This window comes from Bubalus kerabau, chromosome 4 (genome assembly GCF_029407905.1).
Source record: "Bubalus kerabau isolate K-KA32 ecotype Philippines breed swamp buffalo chromosome 4, PCC_UOA_SB_1v2, whole genome shotgun sequence".
In the NCBI taxonomy this organism is placed as follows: Eukaryota; Metazoa; Chordata; class Mammalia; order Artiodactyla; family Bovidae; genus Bubalus; species Bubalus kerabau.
This window is the reverse complement of record NC_073627.1, coordinates 44,174,337-44,190,698: the sequence shown is the minus strand read 5'-3', so window position 1 is coordinate 44,190,698 and position 16,362 is coordinate 44,174,337. Positions and strand designations below refer to the sequence as shown.

General features: G+C 50.2%; 1 protein-coding gene across 6 annotated transcripts in view; it reads right to left on the bottom strand.

The window, feature by feature from the left end:
• Positions 1–660: 660 nt before the first annotated feature.
• Positions 661–16,362, bottom strand: part of FAM222B (family with sequence similarity 222 member B) — a 56,904-nt gene continuing 41,202 nt past the window's right edge. For 4 of the 6 annotated variants that reach the window (XM_055577113.1, XM_055577118.1, XM_055577114.1 and 1 more), the window contains exons 2-3: positions 11,305–11,426; positions 661–4,570 (exon numbers count right to left, since the gene is read on the bottom strand). In XM_055577113.1, coding sequence (XP_055433088.1) covers positions 2,961–4,570; positions 11,305–11,386 — 1,692 coding nt within the window. In that variant the 5' untranslated portion in view covers positions 11,387–11,426 and the 3' untranslated portion in view covers positions 661–2,960. Of the gene's footprint in view, positions 4,571–11,304; positions 11,427–12,889; positions 13,113–16,362 lie in introns of those variants that run through there. The other 2 variants (XM_055577117.1, XM_055577119.1) reach the window with 2 other exon arrangements.

Genomic DNA, 16,362 nt, shown 5'->3' with positions numbered 1-16,362 from the left:
TTAACCATCTGAAGGCACACTCACTGAGTTCTACAACCTGTGGGATCTTTCCTTCCCTCCATCACATCTTAGTCCAGACCCAAACTCAGCAGAAAAGGGGACACCTAAAGAGCTGTTGTGGATTTCCACACCCCCCCCCACCCCCCACCCCCAGACCAAAAAAAAAAAAAAAAAATCCAATCAGTACTCAACCTTTTAAGACTGAAATTGCCAAGAGGGCCACTTTTCATGTTACAGATTATTACAACACATCACTTGTCAGAGGTCCTCAGAAATTCCAAGATTTTCAAGGGGGAGGGGAGGGACATTCAGTCTTAAGTCAGCTTATTCACAAACCAGATCCCCATTTTTCAGTGACTGATTGTCCTTGAACACGGCAGTACAATGAACTGGGCCTCCACTGAAGGGCGGCAAACATAACCATCAAGTCCCACCAAGCCCCTGCAGCCCTGCCCAGGGCAGACGGCCAGTCAGGCGGATGCCCCCTGCAGGGGCTGACTCAGCACACCTGCCCTGGGATGATGGGTGGGGAGGGCTTCTGACTGGGACAAATCCTCTAGAAGGCCCTTTAAAAATGAGAAATTATTTCTAGAAAGTATTAAGAACCGTTAAGAAAGATCATCTCAAACAAGCATTAACGAATAGGACAAGATCAAAAGGTGAGTTTGCTCTTTTTACTGGTTTATAATAATCTTAAAAACCCCATCACACCCATAAACCACCACAGGTGAGAGGATGAGGGAGATGGAGAATGAATGCTACAGTATGTGGACAGCAGGAGACCCAGATTATTCTCTAGGGGCAGTGTAGAATGGAGGCGGGGGTGTGGACAGGAGGCCCTGGCGTGGGCCCTTATTGCTGGTTGGGGATTGGTTGGCAGAGGGGAAGAGGGGCTCAGGGTGATCTAGGAAACACCTCCCACCAAAGGGGAGGGTAGTGGGGGGCAGGGGGTCACAGTACATTTTCCATGCAGACTAGGGGTGGGAGTGAGAGCTTCAGATGCACCCCTACACAGGAAGAGATGGGTTTGAGGTTTGATTTTTAAGCCCCCAAGGTGGTGTCTGGTACAATTTCCTAAAATGGCAGCTCACCTTTTGGGGAGAGAGGCATTGGAAGAAAATTACAGCAAAAATATCTGGTTTGGAGATCAAGCAGGGGATAAGCTGAGACAGCGGTGTCCTTTCAGAGAATTTAACTCAAGAGAAGCGAGAACTGGAAGGGGCCCCTGGGTGAGACGGAGGCCAGCACACTGGGAGAAGGCATCGCACCAGAAGCTGCTGGTGCTCCTGGGGGGTCAGGACAGGAAGGTACCAGTGTCTACAGACGGCAGCAAAACAGCGGGGAGCAATAAATTAGGACTTCATGTTGCTATCATTTGGCATAACACAATCAGGCATGATATTTCCTTGTTTTTTTCTCTTTTTAAATATAAGGCAACTTGCCAACACATAATTTAAAAACTGGTCTTCAGTCACATTGCTTCAGATCACTAGAGAATTTCTGGCTAAAGAACAGTGGATAGTATAGTAAACAAAACCAAGAATCTTAAATAACATCAGCTCACATTCCCCAGAGACAGAGGAAAGGGTAGGGCTTATTTGGTTTAAAGGGGGGGGGGGGGGACAGCCCAACTATGTATCTTTAACAGAAGGAAGCAAAATGTTTCAACAAAACATAATCTAGGTTACAGAAAAGTTTAAAGTTTCTAGCCAACTAACTGTCACGTGGGGATGAGACTGAGCAGTGGGGTGGGTGAGGGAAGGACGAGGGGCAGGAGGGGCTGTTTCCAATAGAGGCCCGTCTCCAGCTGTTGGAACCATTCTCATTTGGTAAAGGAGAAGTCAAAGAGCTTAAGGCTTTGTGTTTTTTTCCTTCATTAAACTGAGGGGCTGTGGAGGGTGACTCGACAGTGAATGCACCTGTGGGGCCGCTCACACACGCAGCTCCTCAAACCCACGCTACATTCATACAGAGCAGGACGCTTAAAACTTACAGTGTAGAGCAATATTCTTAGCCAGTGTAGAGAACCAAATGTAGTTTAACTTTTTTTTTTCAGTGTTTTTAATTCCAAACTCCAATGTGATCATCCCATACCTACTACCTAATTCCTCAAGTAGGACTGGCTTTTTGTTTGTTTTGTTTGCGAGGGGGGAGTGGGGCATGAGGGCAGCAGGTGACTCAGGAGACAACAGGCAGGAAGGTCCTGGATATGCCAGGTGTCCTGGCATTGCTCTAGGGATGGAAAGGGAGTTAGGAACCAAGGTATCAATACAAAGACAGGCTCCCCGCCCCCGCTGCCCAGCCATGCCCCAAGGCCATGGCCACATGCTGCAGGATGCCCTGGAGGAGCATGCATGAGTGCAGTGGCTCTGGGTTCAATGCAGGTGTAAAAATAGCCTTGAGGAAGGGCTGGGAGGAGATGCGGACAGGGCCAGTTTTGATTTGAGGTCTTTGGGTAAGTAAGAAATCGGCTCCCACAACACTTGGGAAGTCTGGATTCTTAGTCCCAGAAAGAGAGACAGGGAGAGGCCTAGCTTAGGCGGCTGGATGCTGACTACTCCCTCGCCTGGGGACCCTTCCCTTAGCCCATACCTCAGTCCTAAGGGCGACGGTGAGAGGTGCAGGTAAGGATGAAAGGAGGCTGGTGGGAAATGGTGGGCAGGAGGTGGCGGGGAGACGGGGCAGGAACTGGACTTATAGGCAGGCAATGGAGAGTCAAGCCGGGAGTTGAGACTGGGTCCCAACATAAACCCTAAAGTTGCTGGGGCTGGTACAGGTGAAGATAAAGGCGAAAAGGACCCCCCTCTGTCCTCAATTAGATCCCACTAAATTCCCTTTCTTAGACATCTAAGAATGATCACGTTGGAGCAGTGAAACCTTGAAACTATCCAATTACTCAAAAGTAAGACTAAACCTAGGAGGGTGACGTATGACGTGGAACTGGAGGGCACCAGGGCTCCCTATCTATACCCAGGGTGCTGAACATGAAGACTTCGACTATCTGTGGGGTCAGGGGCTCGGTTGCCAGGGGCTCGGTGGGCCTTGCTCAGCATGGCCAGGCTCTGTTCTCGGAAGCAGGCCTGCTGGAAATCCCCACTTAGGTAATCCACCGTTTGTATCAAGCTGTTCTGGCTTGCCACTGGACCGCCCCCGGTCCCTGCCCGGAAGTGGGCCCCAGCAGCCACCGCCGCACAGTCGAGGGGTGCGCCCGTGGGCTGCCCACCGTGGAACGGCACGGCGAGGTCCTGAGACCCCGAGCTGTCGCTATTGGGAGTGGGCAGAATGTTGTTCCACAGGGGTTGGAAGTAGTGACCATTGGGGTAGGCCAGTGGGGCGGCCAGGCCGTTGACGGGTGGGGACGGGGTTGGCTTCTCCAGGGGTGGCTTCAGATGGAAAGACTGTGCCAGGCAGAGTTCCTGCGGGTAGGCAGGGGTCTTGCCCACCAAGCCAGGCCCTGCCAACTCGCGTCCTGCTGCATGCTTGCCTGTCAGGCCAGGGGCTGGTGTCCCACCGGCCTCACCGCACATCTGCTGCAGGTGTGCCAGCTGGTGCTGGTTCCAGGCGACTGGCTTGAGGTCGCTAGGGTAGCCAGTGGGGGCACGCGAGAGGCCCGTGGGCAGGTTGACGGGGCCCGCAGGGGGCAGCGCGGCGCTGGCCGCGTGGGTGTGCTCCATGGGATTGACCACACATGAAGGCATTGGTGTGGGGACGCTGTGGGTCGACACCCGAGTGCTTGCATTGATGAGCAGACTGCGACTAATGGGGCTGGGGTTGGCGATCTGGCCCTCACACACTGAGGTAGTGCTGACGCCCGCCCGCGTCTGGCAAAACTGGTTGATCTGGTGCACGATGCTGCTCAGGTCCGGGGGCTGGCTGTGCTGCAGGGTAGCCGCCATTGAAAGGGGGATAGTTGAGGTAGACACGGTCACATTCGGGGGGGCATCTGAGTCTGGCATCTTCCGGCCTCCATGCAGCAAGGGAGTGGGGGGGTGCTGGAGACCCTGGTGAGACAGGGCCTGAGGGTGGACCAAGCCCTGGGTCTGGGCCATGGGCTGAGGGTGACCCAGGCCCTGAGGCTGTTGGAGGCTCTGGGGGTGGGACAGCGCCTGGGGTGGCGGGATACCCTGAGGGTGCTGCAGCGTCTGGGGAGGGGCGTGGGCCAGGGTCTGTGCGTGCTGCAGGGCCTGCTGGCGGGCCAGAGCCTGGGCCTGGGGGTGGGCTAAAGTGCTGGGTGCCACAGTAGCATAGGGCGCCACTGGGGGGTTCATGATGGCCTCGGGGAGCAACCGGGCTCGGGTGCCGTCAAAGTCCTTGAGTATGCTTTTGGCTGGCACTTTGACAATGGCCAGCAGGCCTGCCCTGGTGGCGGCCTGAGTCGGGTAGGGGCTGTAGCGCTGGGCCGATGTGTCCAGGCCGTTCACAGTACGACGAACGTGTTTCCGCTGGGGAACCTTCACACTGTTGGGGAAGATTTTTATAGTCAGTGGGTTGTTTGCGACCTTCTTAGCATACGCGTCCAATTCGGCTGGGGTGGGGTAGTGAGCAGTTCTCATTTTCTGTGTAGTGTCCCCTAGAGAGAGAGAAGGGGAAGGAGAGCAGAGAAGGAGAGGGAGCTCGTCAGTGCCAAGCCAACCAGCCCTCCTAGACTTCCCGCCTGTGGCCTGCAGGGCAGGGTGCACGGGGCGTCAGGCCGAGCCTCCAGCTCGGAGCCAGCCTCAGCCCCAACAGAAACAAGCCTGGCTAGCATGCAGTGGGCACGTCTCACGGGCCAGGGCTCGTGCTGAGTGCCAGGCTGTCCCATGAATCCTCGCTACTGTGTTAGGAGGCAGGTACCATCATGATGGTCCCACTTCACAAATGAGGTCACTAAAGATCAGAAGAGCAGAGCAACTTTCCAAAGTCTCGCATCTTAGACAGCCGGAACCGGGCCAATTCTCACTCGGAAGTCTCTCCAAGTTCCTACCGGCCCCTGCTGGCCTGGGGTTTGGAGGTTCTAAGCAGGGCTGCTTGTCAGGGCCACTCAGTCCCTGCCGGTGACACCCTGGGGAAGAGGGCACCCAGAATGGCTCCTCTCTGGTCTGTGGTGGCCAGTGAGGCGTCAGCTCTCTCAGCAGTGGCAGCTGGGCACTGTGCCCACGGGGTGGGCATCCTGGCACAGGAGACAGGATGCTTCTTTTTTCAGGGGCAGAGGAGAGAGCTGCCAACATCCCTCCCCCACCCCCATGTCACAAGTTCACTTTTGTTTACAGCTTACTCTCAGCCTGACTGGGTGAAGATCAAAAGGCTTTATTTATTTCCTTGTGGGGGGTGACAATAATGGCAGGACTGCAGGGAGGGAGCTGAGGAGAAAGGGTTCAGAGCATCTTGAAGTTCTGAGAGCCAAAAATAGTCTGTATTCGGCCCCTGTCAGCTGTCACTTTCCGAAATGAAAGAGGAAAAACCTGCCCTCCTTTGGAGACTGCGGAAACACTGCTCAATGGGCCTCATTAATGCTAACAGTCTCTTTGTTCCCATCTCCAGTCGCCTCCCATCAGGGGGCTACAGCGGATGTCGTGCTTGCAGTCAAAAAGGAAAAGGTTCTGTGAACAAGAGCTTTTTAAGCTTGCCAGGCTCCTGGCAAGGGGTCTCAGCGCCATTCTCCACCTCTTCGAGGGAGGGTCTCCCCTGAGTATACACAGAAGGTGCTTAATAAAGGCTTGCTAAGCAAGTGCACAGACTCCCCGAAGCAGAAAAAAAAAAAAAGGAGGGGTGAGCTTGGCTGGGAGCCTGGGTTCAGCTAGCTGACTCCCTCCCTACTTCCTCCCTGTGCCGGAGGTGGCCAGGGCAGACCAAGGACTAAGCTGACCAAATGCCTGGCTTGTGGCCTCAGCTGGCTTGGCCCAAAGGAGACCCCATTCAGAGTCATGTCGCTGGGCATCGCTGAGCAGAAGTCGTCTAGTGAGTGCTAGCAGGAGAGGGCACAGCTGCCTGCATCAGGTGACACTGCTGGTTGGCTGGCAGCGACTGCTTAGAAACTGCTGCTCTCCTCGGAAGCAAGAAAAGAGAGCTCCAGCTCAGGAGGGGCAGAGAGATCCGGACTCATGCTCAAAGAGGCGGGACTCAGCAAAAAAGGGTACAGGAGAAAAAAAGGGCACAGAAAGCAAAAGGTTCGTGTTTTGAAATACTGGCACAATGCCTTGAACTTGGTAGGCATTCTAACATATTCAAGGCTCTGCTTTATTTACTGAGTGCTGAATACCTGCTCCATCCGTGATCGCAATGTTTGTAAGATGACTCATCTGCAGAAAGATGAATGTGACAGTGGCAACTGAAGGTAGGAGCAGGAGGCAGAGGCCTGGAAGTCTCCCACCCACTAGGCAGTACTAGACGGCAAGGAGGGTCAAAGCCTGGAGAACAGAGTTCTGCTGCTGCTTCTAAGCCTCTGACCCTTAATGGGCTTCAGGCTCCATAAAGTGGGGGCCATTTTCTGACCTGTCTTACATTCTCTTGCAAAGAGGACACCAAAAAAGTCTGGGATCACTGAAGAATGTCCCTAAATTCAGAGCACCAGAACTCCACGAGAAGCTGCCCTGGTCAGCCACTGCGCTTTCATGTGACTGATGAGAAGTGTGTGCCACTCCTGCTTGGCGCCTTCCTTACCCAGAGCAGACCCGCAGTAGGTACCTATAAGCACACTGTCTGGCTGAACAGCTGGGATTCAGCTGAACAGGAGGAGTCTGAAGCTACTGCGTTTCCATCCAGACAGGAAACGAAGGTCTGCCCCTCCATGTAGGAAGAGTCTTGCTCCATGTTAACAAGCTTCTCTCCTTGAAGGCCAACTAAGAGAGGCTGGTACAGTGGCTTGCTGAACAACAGCTCCTTTGCTCCAAGTCAGTACCAACTCTCAAGCTAGTTTTTTCTAGCAGAGGCACAACGTGTGCTGGCCTCAGTCAGGAGTGTGGGACAGGACACTCCACCGACCAGTTCCCTCTGTCCTGGCTCCGCTGATGCTGACAACAGTGATGAGGTGAGGGGCGGGGAGGCTGGACACGGGCTATAGCCCATTAAGGAAGACTCTCAGGAATGACAGGAGCATACTGGACAAGAAAGAGGTCACATTCTGGGCTCTGACACCACCCACTTCACACACCAGACTTCAGCCCAACCCTTCCGAGTCTCAGTACTTCATCCCAGTCCCCACACAGGCACCCTGCAGCCTTTCTTTCTTCTGCACCATCTTCCTCTAAGTGCACAGCTGACATAGACACTACAGCTTTGCCAGCAACTTATTTAACTATCTGGTACCAACGGTGTCATTAATCCAGGCATAAAGCAGTGGAGAACAGAGACTCTGTGGTTAGAAAAAAGAGACTGGATTCAGGCACTGGCTTCATTATCTGACTACTCAGAGTGTTGCTCAGTCATTCCTCATTTATAAACAGAAATGATACCTGCTGTCCTACCTCACAGAATTACTAAGATCAAAAAATCCAATGAACAGGAAATGTTCTGTGAACAGGACCTGTAACTGTCAATGGTAATTATTCAAGGATAGCAGGTTTTGCTGAGTCTGCCCAGAGATGAGACAAAGTAACCTTACCATGGAAGCCCTAAATGCAGGACCTCCCAGACTTGAGCCTGAGCATTAAATGTAGCCGAGAAAGTTCCATGGACTAGGAACTGAGGGGTAGGGGAGACCTCCCCGTTTATCTTTCTGTTTTGAAGATCAGAAGACACTAGTGGCTGATGCAGCAGGAGCCTCTAGCCTGTGGGGAGACACAGGCCGTCCATCAAACACAGGCTTTGGAGTCTGACCCAAGAGTGAATTCTAGCCTAGTCACTGATTAGTAATGTGACACTGACAAGTGACACTCTCATGCTTAAAAGAAAGATAAGTGAGTCTCCCATATGGAATTATTGAAGAGTGAATGGGAACATACATAAAAATACGCAAGATAGTGCCTGGCATATGGTAAGCACTCAACAAATGTTAGCTAATGTTTCTGATGTTTCTCTGAGTTTATCCAGTCACTGGGCCAATTTGCCATTTCCAGATCTTTCCACTAGGGGGCAGATAAGCATATAGGAGTATAGTAAAAGATTAATTTTGATTATTTGTTCTAGGTCCCAAGACTCGACAGTGAAAGAAGTCACAGTCGCTGTCTGAAAGACAATCTGAGGACCAGGGACCTTTGGTCATTTCAACCACTCTACCCAGAAATCTTTATCAAGCCACCCTATCTATACACCTGACTGTGAGCTGGAGAAACGAGCAGAGGCGTGGGGTTAATGAAGGAAACAAATGTTCAAAAGCAACAGTTTCTGCGGAATTGGGAGAAGATGGCTTAGAGGAAAACAAATTTTTCAAGTACAAAGTTCCATTTCAAGTACAAAGCTCCAAAATGGCTCAGGTCTCCTGAACCATGTGATGTTACAGAATAACAATCCAGGAAAGTTCTGGGAGGGCAGCCACTAACCACAATTGTGGTTTTCTAGCCCCTGCAGGACCCACCCAAGGCAAGATGTCCCTTAATCCAGCCTGCACTAAGGCAAGTCATACTTTTGGTGGGAAAATACATCACACCCTCCTATACATGTAGAAGAGGATGGGGAGAAGAGAAAACACTGGTGTCTGAAGGGACTGATATTATGATTCTGTACATACGGCAGCTCAAGCCGGGGGCAGACTGACCAGCCAGGTGACTGACAGTGCTGGGCCAAAAAGCCACATATCCCCTCTCCCGAGCCCTGACCTATCTCCCCTGCCTTAAGCTGACTATTCCAATATAAAATATACTGAGCTGTTAAGGCTGATGCTGGGAAAGATTGAGGGCAGAAGAAGAAGAGGGCGTCAGAGGATGAGAAGGCTGGATAGCATCACCAATAAAAAGAACATGAACTTGGGCAAACTCCACGAGATGGTGAGGGAGAGGGAGGCCTGGTGTGCTGCAGTCCATAGGGTCGGAAAGAGTCGGACACAACTGAGCGACTGAACAACAACAAAGCTATAAATAGCTGTACCCCCTGGGGTTTCCTAGGTAGCACTAGTGGTAAAGAACCTGCCTGCCAATGCAGGACATGTAAGAGACATGAGTTTAATCCCTGGGTTGGGAAGATCCCCTGGAGAAGGGCATGGCAACCCACTCCAGTATTCCTGCCTGGAGAATTGCCATGGACAGAGGAATCTGGAGGGCTACAGTCCATGGGGTCACAAAAAGTCAGACATGACTGAAGCAACTTCGCATGCCCACACTCCATGCCCACCTCACTAGATACTGAGTTCTGTGTTTTGAGCAACTTTTAAGACCCTCCTTAGGATGGGAGCAGGGAAAGGCTGAACAGCAGTCACAGGTTTTGACAGCTAGTAGACCTGGGCTCTGAGCAGCATCTTAGCTTCTGGTTTCTGAAGCAGTTTATACTCTGTCCCACCTTAATGGTGAATGCTTAATGCTAAGAGCTGTACATCACAGAACAGGATTTTTTTTTTTTTCCTCCCAATACATTTTGGGAGAGCAAAGAAGCAAGCAAGTGAGCTTAAAAACACCACTGGGTTTTCTTCTCTGCAAAAGTTTAGGTGTAGTTAAGGAGAGTCACAAGAGAGTTGAAGGGATTGAAATATACTGTCCCCCAAATGGACAGGTAAGCCTGAAACCAGAGAAAAAGGACACCTCAATTCTTGAATACAGATTTGGGATAGAGGTTTTTGCAGAGGTGACTTGGGGGCTGCTTTGGGGAGAAGGGAGTGAAGATCCAAAATCAGCAGCTAAGATAAAGCTGCCAATTTGCCTTTCCTGCTAGATGGTTCAGCCCTTGATGGTACCTCTCTGGGTGAAGCTGTCAGCGTGTGTTAAGGACCTAGAAGACAGACAGCGAACTGCGTTCTGTTATCTTACCACATGCTTCTGCGTGCGCTCCCTCCCCAGCTGTGTGCCTGGAGGCCTGAGCCCAGTCACAGCGCGTGAGCATACGGCTCTGGGTGGCCAGAGAGCCCAGACAACGCCCTCACCCGATTGGCACTCAGCGGGAGAAAGAAAGGCTGGGGCAGAGCTGGGACAGCGAGCTTGCCTACTGCGTCAGGCAGCCGCAGAAGCAAGACTGACACCCTCAGCTCTGTTGTTACGGGAGCTGCATTCTGTGGCCAAATTCTAGATCTGGCCACGCTCTGAGTCTTACTCTCTTTCAAAGAAAGGAAATCAAGAGGCCAGACCGTTTTTAACTTCTGCAGATAATCTCATGGAGCAGAGAGCGGCACACTACAGCCTGAAAGCCAGCGCTGGGCTGCTGTGCTCCTGTAGAGGGTGGTGCTGGAGCACAGTCGCACTCATTTGTTTACAGGCTGCCTGCGGCTGCCTGTGCCCATGAGAGCAGGTGAGAACACGCAAGCGACCACGTGGTGTGATCCATTTGACCCTTGACAGAAAAAGCTTGCCAACCTCTGTCATAAAGGAGTCAGGTAACCTGCTGAGGCTCTTTTTCTGTTAAAGGGTAAGCTGAGATGCCTCGCTGATTTTCCCTTTTTGCTCTGAAAGGAAACTCTATTCCAAATTTAGGGCCATCTTTACACTCGAAGACGCCATGCATGGTGATAAGCCAGGAAGAGAATCTTCCTTGCACATTCACATAGTACAGGGATAGAAGGTAGGAATCTGGGAAAATACAAAGTCTGAAGCCCCAGTGCCAGCCAATCTAATACAGGAAGCTAGCAGTTCTCCAAAATCCCGTCTTGGGGGAAGAATATTAACAGGAACACGCCCAGAGAGGCTGAGAAAGCTAAATAGTTCCATGTCCCTTCTGGAGGCAAGAGTTTGTTTGCTGTGAGCTGCGGGCATTGGCTCAGAAGGCAGACAGCAAGCCAAGGGGGAACGGTCTGTCTCCGTGGCAGAGGGCACTCAGCGAGCTCCAAACAACACAACAGTGCACACGGTTTGTTTCAGGGATACAGTAAGTCATCTGGACTGTGCGTTTTCATTCCATTCCTCCCGGGGTTCAAACTGAAACACTTCCTTCAAGGGTGATGTATACACATAAGATATATATATAACACTGGGCTGTAAAACTCCATATAGTCCTACTGCTCAACAGACATCTATCAGCAACAATTAAAATTAAGATGACATACACTGGGGAACCTAGTATTACGAGGCTCTCTCTGAGTAGAGAAGCGCCTCGCACTGCCGACAAGTGCCGCAGCTGCTTTCCTGCTGTCTGTGCTGAAGAACACCTTGGAGGTACCAAAGCCAGGGTACCCCAAAGTCGTTTCTGGGAGAACCCGAATGGAGGGGAAAATAAAGGGCCGCATGCTCCCCTGGGATCCAGATCACTTACATTTCTGAAGTCCAGTGTTCATCTGCGTGTGAGAGAGAAGCTGAAAGGACAGGTCACCTGGCCCTGGTAGACAGGCTAGCATGGCAGACCGGCATCAACACAACGTGAGGCAGCCACTCACACTGCAACAACAGAGAAAACAAGGTCACGGAACACAGAGCAACTCACTCCAGAAGATACCAGGGACATCGGATAGCAGCAGCAACGGCCCAAGTTTAGACAGATAAGCAATTTAATTAGCAGCATGTAGGACAAAAATATATCTATGTCTTTATCTGTAGAAACAATTTGCTCTCTACGATTGCTATGGCTCAAATATTTCAGTCAGCACAGATGCCTGGATGGGGAAAATAAAAACTAGAAAATACTGATCTACACAAACAACTGAAGGTCTTTATGTTCACAAGCTATAGACGCAGTCGCTTGACGTTTGCATTTCCCATGGGCTGCCTCTCCTTACGGCTTTTGGGTAAGCCCACGTGGCAGCCACATAAATGGTATGCTGGCTCTCCTCTGTGCCCCAGCTAAGGCAGGCACAGAAAGGCTAGGGCACAGTCCAACTGAGGTGAAGGAAAAGACGATTTCTCCCTAAAAACAGAACAGCATTCCTGAAGACAGCTCATCCTCATAGGGCCCAGCTCAATCTATTCAGAGACCTGGCTGGGGGCCGGGGCAGCCAGACACTTCCAGAGACAGTACAGTATATGAGATACAAAGACACTCAAAGTCCAACTTGTGACCCTGGTAATTTGAGCTGACTTTTTTTTTTTTGGCCGTACCACTCAGCTTACAGGATCTTAAGTTTGCCAACCAGGGACTGAATTTGGGCCCTCGGCAGTGAAAGGGCAGAGTCCTGACCATTGGACCACCAGGGAATTCGCCTGAACTTATTTTTAAAAAGAAGGAGGAATAAAAGCATCCTAGGAGACAAGACTAACTACTATTAAAGCAAATTCTGTCCGCAAGTTTCTGGGGATTCACCTTCCTATGGCCTTTCACACAATTAGACCTCCAGAGCCACCCCCCACCCCCCCCCCAAAAAAAAAGGTGGGGGGAGAAACTGCTTTGCTCCCAGGGTAAATCAAGAAAGTGGTAGGCTGCCAGCAGCCCTCTTTGGGCAGGTGATTCTGATGTTGTAACAAGATGGCATGGTTTCATCAGTGAAGTCTTCCAACAACACACACACAGCCCAAGCAAACAAACACTGATTAGCCTTCTGGAGGGAAGGAAGCTTTGTCAACAATTCAAGCTCCCCATGTACCAAGGACCACGCTTCTCTCCCATCCAAGTACTAACCAGGCCTGATCCTGCTTAACTTCAAGATCAGGCGCGTTCAGGGTGGTATAGCCATCGAATACGCGTTTCCCAAACAACTGTAATGTACTAAATCATACTGAATTCCTTTCCCACACTGCAAACCCCAGAAATCAGGGTGGCTTGGTATTAAGGCTTTCAGATCACAACAGAAGAGGAACGGTGTGGGCTGGGGGGTTGGGAGAGGTGAAGGGGAAGCTCAAATGTTAAACAAAGACCACAAAACCTCTTTCTTTCCCTTAAAGGGTCCTCTCAGGTATGTGAAAACTACCTTGTCACAATGAGCATCAGAGAGCTCCAGCTTGCAAGGCCAGGTAGCTGAAAAGATACTTTGTGAAAGAGGCTGCTCAGACTGTGTCTAAGATAGCAACTGCAGAAAGAACTGAAGCGTGGAAGCCTCAATGAGAACAGAGCTGCCCCGGAGTTGTGGCACCGATTCGGTCTTTTCAGGCCTCTGGTGGGTGGGTGACAGAATCAGCAGTGTGCCAGCTGCAGTGCCTTGAGAAACAAGAAGTCTTCCGTTAGGGTCAAGCGGCTGAGGCACTGCTTACAACCCTCCTGGTGAACGCGCATCTCTATTGAATAACCTCTCCCCTATGGTCCTAATACAGCTGAGGGCAAACTCCAAGGAAAGGAAGAGAATTAACAAATCCTGGAGCCTAGTATCGTGCAAAGGGCTGTATGAGGGGCTTTAGTGACGTGTTCTTTCTGAGGTCTCCCAACCTTTCTTGGAGGGAGGCAATACTTTCACTTGTCGTCTCATCATCTCTAGCCTGGATTACGACAACACCCTTCCAAATGACCTCTCTCTCTTTTACCCCTGCTCCTATCACCCAATCTATTCTCCACATCGCAGCCAGAGTAATTTATTTTTTTAATTGGAAACCATATCAGCTCAAAAATCTCCAACGACTTCCCCACTCGCTTAGAATAAAATACAAAATCCTAACATGGCCCACAAGGCCTTCAATGATCTGTTACTATCACGTATCTGACCTTATCTTCTAACCTCCTCTGACCCTTTTGCTGACTCTAATTCCAGTCACAGTGGTCTCCTTGGAGCCAAGCACACTCCCACTTCCAGGCCTTGTACTTCACCTGGAAAGCCAAGAGACTGTGATGATAGAGGTACAAAAAACACATTCATTCAGCTGTTTTGCAGATACACTCTCTCCCTGTACTTTTTAGAAGGAACTAATCTACGAATGATCACTGTAATCTCTGATAGACCTAGCAAATCCTGATGCCTGCAACCACGAGACAAGTGGGGGTTGTGGATCCTAAAGAGCTGACATACTGCCCTTCAGGCCACAACTCTGGATTTCAACAGGAAGAACAGGAGAGAATTAAGCCAGCTGAACTGTGGCAAAAGGCATTAGTGATTTACTGACAGCAAACAAAGGAACAAAACTAAGAGGTGAGTTCTGTAAAGACTCCAGAAAGTCAGTTTTTAGTCTGAGCAGGAAGCAGTCCCAGAGTTTGGGACCTTCGATGATTATGTTTCCAACCAGAAAAGTGAAGTCACTCAGTCGTGTCCGACTCTTTGCGACCCCATGGACTGTAGCCTACCAGGCTCCTCCCTCCATGGGATTCTCCAGGCAAGAGTGCTGGAGTGGGTTGCCATTTCCTTCTCCAGGGGATCTTCCCTACCCAGGGATCAAACCCGGGTCTCCCGAATTCCAGGCATAGGCTTTAACCTCTGAACCACCAGGGAAGCCAGAACCCCCAGCAAGTCTAACTCCTGAGCCCTTACTGGCATCATCTGGGCTGCCGAGAGCACAGCCCCGCGTCTGTGCACGCTTCCTTTGCGAGTTCAGGGACCTGTCATCTTTTCCAAAAGACTGCCTCTTGAACTAAAGAAATCTTCAAGCCCCCTGAGGAGTTTTACTGAAGTCAGGAATCAATTTCTGCGAGGGCAGGGAAAATAGAGAACGTGGCAAGGTTCACGAGGGTTGTGAGGAAATAGGAAGGAAGCAACTTGCTTCCACAAGCCATTCGAAAGCAGGGATGCATTACAAAGCACTTTTCTGGAGGCTTGGCAGCTGAGTACAAGCCTTTTATTTAAAAACTTCAAGCCACCCACACATTTTGATTACCATCTGGCTTTTTTCTTAAATGTATATTCCAATGTAAGTTATAGCTGATAACTTCCACAAGCACAATTAGACCCAGAAATCAACATTACCTCTACCTTCTCTGAAAGGGCCTCAAAATTCAAATCCTGACTTCTGAACAGCATCAAGTAGCAACCTGGTGCTCAGGCCAAATGAGCTGCAGACATCACAGAGAAAGAAAAAAGATCTCCTTGCAGAGCCTCTCTGTGCGCTCTCAGCCAGCGTTCCTACCACCAGCTGGTCTGCTCCCTCAGCAGGGGGACGCCAGTATCACAGTGAGCACAGAACTAAGGTGTTCAGACCCTCCTGGGGCATTTGCACAAGTGCTGGCTTTTCCCAGACAGCCTCTAATTAAGGAGCCAACTCTGACCCCACTGGGAAATTCAAGAGGACTTCCATCCGTGCCCGCCACACCTCCCCTGCCTCACCAAGGTGAACAGAGGTTCCATTAGAGTTGTGAGGTCACACTCGCTGCCTTCCTGGGTAGCATCTGATAAAGGGCCGTCTCTGCCTTAGGACAGGTTTGTGCCGTAGGAACACCTCAGCTGTTTGTACTGTTTGTCCCTGTGTATGCTTAACGACCACTGGAGGGTAGAAAATGAGGAAAAGAAAGACTCCTCTTCATTTTTTTTTTAAAGTGGGAAAAGGAGGGGAGAGAAAATACTAGCAAAGGTTTTTTTACTTGGGAGTCGGGGGTGAAGTGATGGAGAGTCATGACCTCCAGCAGAGTCTCCCACCCACAGCCTCGTGCCTTCCAGTACCCTTATTTCCAAGACTCTCTCCTGCTTTCCTTCTCTTTCTCTGCCTTCAACCCTAATTTCAAAAAGAATTACCACCTCCCCAAAAGTAAAGGTTGACAAACCCAATTTCTGATTCATGCTGTGGTTCAAAATTTTAAATCTGCCATTTATGGATTTTAATTAAAAAATGAAATTGAGAGCAGTGCCATCTCTGAAATCCCAAGTAAAAAAAGAAAATGTTATGCCCCCTTGTTATCAGATTCCACTTTATAAAATACACCCAACAGTGAAAATCCTCAGTCCATGCATCTTAAGAGAGTATGATTAACCCTGAGAAACTGCATTTATTAAGAGTCATCACTATCTTTGACTACTAAGTTTTCTCATCCATGAGGTAAAGGCTTATCCAAAAAGACTGCCTTTCAATAGTGGGGGTAGAATTCTCATCCTACTCTCCATTCCTTTACTCCTGGGGTCCAAGAAATTAGGTTAAAAACCGAAGGGAATACTGCTCTGGGGAAAATAAACAGGGACAAAGATGGTAAAATATTACATGTTCATCAAAACCAGACTCTGCAGAACCAGTCATCTTTAAGGTCTGTGTCACTAAAACCATCTATTCAAACAAATAATTCTGTCAGTCCAGGTAACTGGCAACTTCCAACTCTCTAGTACTTTTCACTACTAACCCAATCTCAATAACATTCAGTCATTGCTCAAAGGCATCTTTCTTCTCTATCTTTAACACAATAGGGGACTTATCACTAGCAACTGAAACCTCACAACTCTAAGCTGGGAGAAAGAGCAGGCGAGAAAGATGGACGTTCCCTCTGGACTAACTTTGTTGCAAGCCCAGAACTACCCCTGCTGCAAACCACCTCCACAAAGCT